Below are 1,696 nucleotides of genomic sequence, written 5' to 3' on the forward strand. Positions count from 1 at the left end.
CCTGCGTCATCAATATCATTCCGCATATTTCAATCAAGCCTGATGCACACCTTCTGGGTGAGGAATGACAGTTGACACTTGTAGTAATTAGCAAGCTGCTGCAGCTGCGTCTCCATGTCCTTCTTCTGCTGCTGCAGCTCCTTCTCCATGTCCTTCTTCTGCAGCTGCAGCTCCGTCTCCATGTCCTTCTTCTGCAGCTCCTTCTCCATGTCCTTCTTCTGCAGCTCCTTCTCCATGTCCTTCTTCTGCAGCTCCAATGCAATAACATACACATTCGAGGTCGCATTCGCAGCATCAATCCCCAGCATATCGCACACCTCAGTGACATATGCTTTCCCAGAGCTTATGGCTGAGATCCGTACCCGCCCGCGAGCGGCTGAGAAGATTGGCAGTATTCTGCGTGAGGGCCTCGGACCTAAGCCCATCCTAGTAGCTGACAAGGCAGACAAGCGGGACCGCGATGCTAGTAAGTTGAGGTCCCTGACGGGAACCAGGTTTGACTGCAACCAGGCATGAGACGATTCCAATGCCGGCGGGATCCCGAAGCCATGACAAGGGGCAACCAGAGCTGCAAAGCAAGAGAAGGCCAGGCCTAGAACCAGATATCTTGTAGGATTCATTTCATTCGTCGCCATGTGTGCATCAAGCATCTCTAAATCCTTCTCGTGCGAGAAAACTAAAAAAAACTATCCCGTCCTCAGGAGAAGATAGTAGGTGTGTCCGGTACGCTACTATCTGTACGTTGTTAGTAACTGTAGGTTAAATTCGCGTACAGTAGGCTAAGTTTTACTCAAAGTTAAGTTAAAAATCAGTACGAGGACAATCAGGCTTGACCCTGACACTGTCGCACAGGCTAAACGGCGAGAAGAGAAAAGACAGCGAGAACCAAACCTAATCCTGCCGACTGCTGTCCCCCAAACTTAACTGATACCTTCACTTAACGGCGCGCAGGACAAGTCCCCCGCGCGGCCATGCCAGCGATGTCGCGGTGGCCGCCGCCGAAGGAATGAGACGCATACCGGGATGCACCCGCGATGATGGCAGCGTAGGACAGGGAGGCCTTGAGCTGACGGAAGATCCTGGACCGAATGCGTTTGCAAGTCGGATCACCTGAGACGTCTTGCGAGGCCGAGAGACCATCCAGCGCTGCCGTTTCCTTGTTCGCCGAGCGATCCGCCAGCCACCACAGAAAGCGCAACGCATCGTCCTGCAAGAGGCCATCAGTGCTGGCGATGATGGGAAGAAAGGCCTTTGGCGGGACGTGCTGAGCATATGCATTACGATGCCCTCGGATCTTCCGCTGTGCTGCCGCTTGCAGTTTGCTCCGAGCGAGGTCCGGTATTCCATCATTGTCAAACACATGTGACATGCTGAAGTCCAGGATTAACCCATGCCATCCGCCGCCAGTAGCCATCAGTTGTGGAAGTTCAAAGTCCCCTACATGATGATCTTCCGGGCCATGTTGGGAAACGTTCTGCCTGGTGCCGGGTACGCCTTGCACGTGGACGCGGCATCTCACTCCGGAATCTTTGATGAGGGTACTGAGGACGGCATTGCACTTCTCATGCGCATCAGTCCATAACTGGCTGCGGTGCCTGCAGGTTGCCATGTGTGTGGTCCCCCCAGGATGACGGAGAAGATGATGGCATCGATCGCAGTGCGACGGGAGGTCAACCGGCAATCCATGAAGAAACTT

The 1,696-nt window shown here is 53.9% G+C and overlaps 1 protein-coding gene across 1 annotated transcript; it reads right to left on the minus strand.

Annotated features, from left to right (window-relative positions):
• Nucleotides 1-29: 29 nt before the first annotated feature.
• Nucleotides 30-650, minus strand: GUITHDRAFT_108176 (hypothetical protein; the record flags this gene model as incomplete). Its single annotated transcript, XM_005833065.1, has 1 exon — nt 30-650. The coding sequence occupies one exon, from the start codon at nt 648-650 to the stop codon at nt 30-32; it is 621 nt and encodes a 206-aa protein (XP_005833122.1).
• Between the last annotated feature and the right edge of the window lie 1,046 nt (nt 651-1,696).

This window comes from Guillardia theta, assembly GCF_000315625.1.
Source record: "Guillardia theta CCMP2712 unplaced genomic scaffold GUITHscaffold_32, whole genome shotgun sequence".
Classification (NCBI taxonomy): Eukaryota; class Cryptophyceae; order Pyrenomonadales; family Geminigeraceae; genus Guillardia; species Guillardia theta.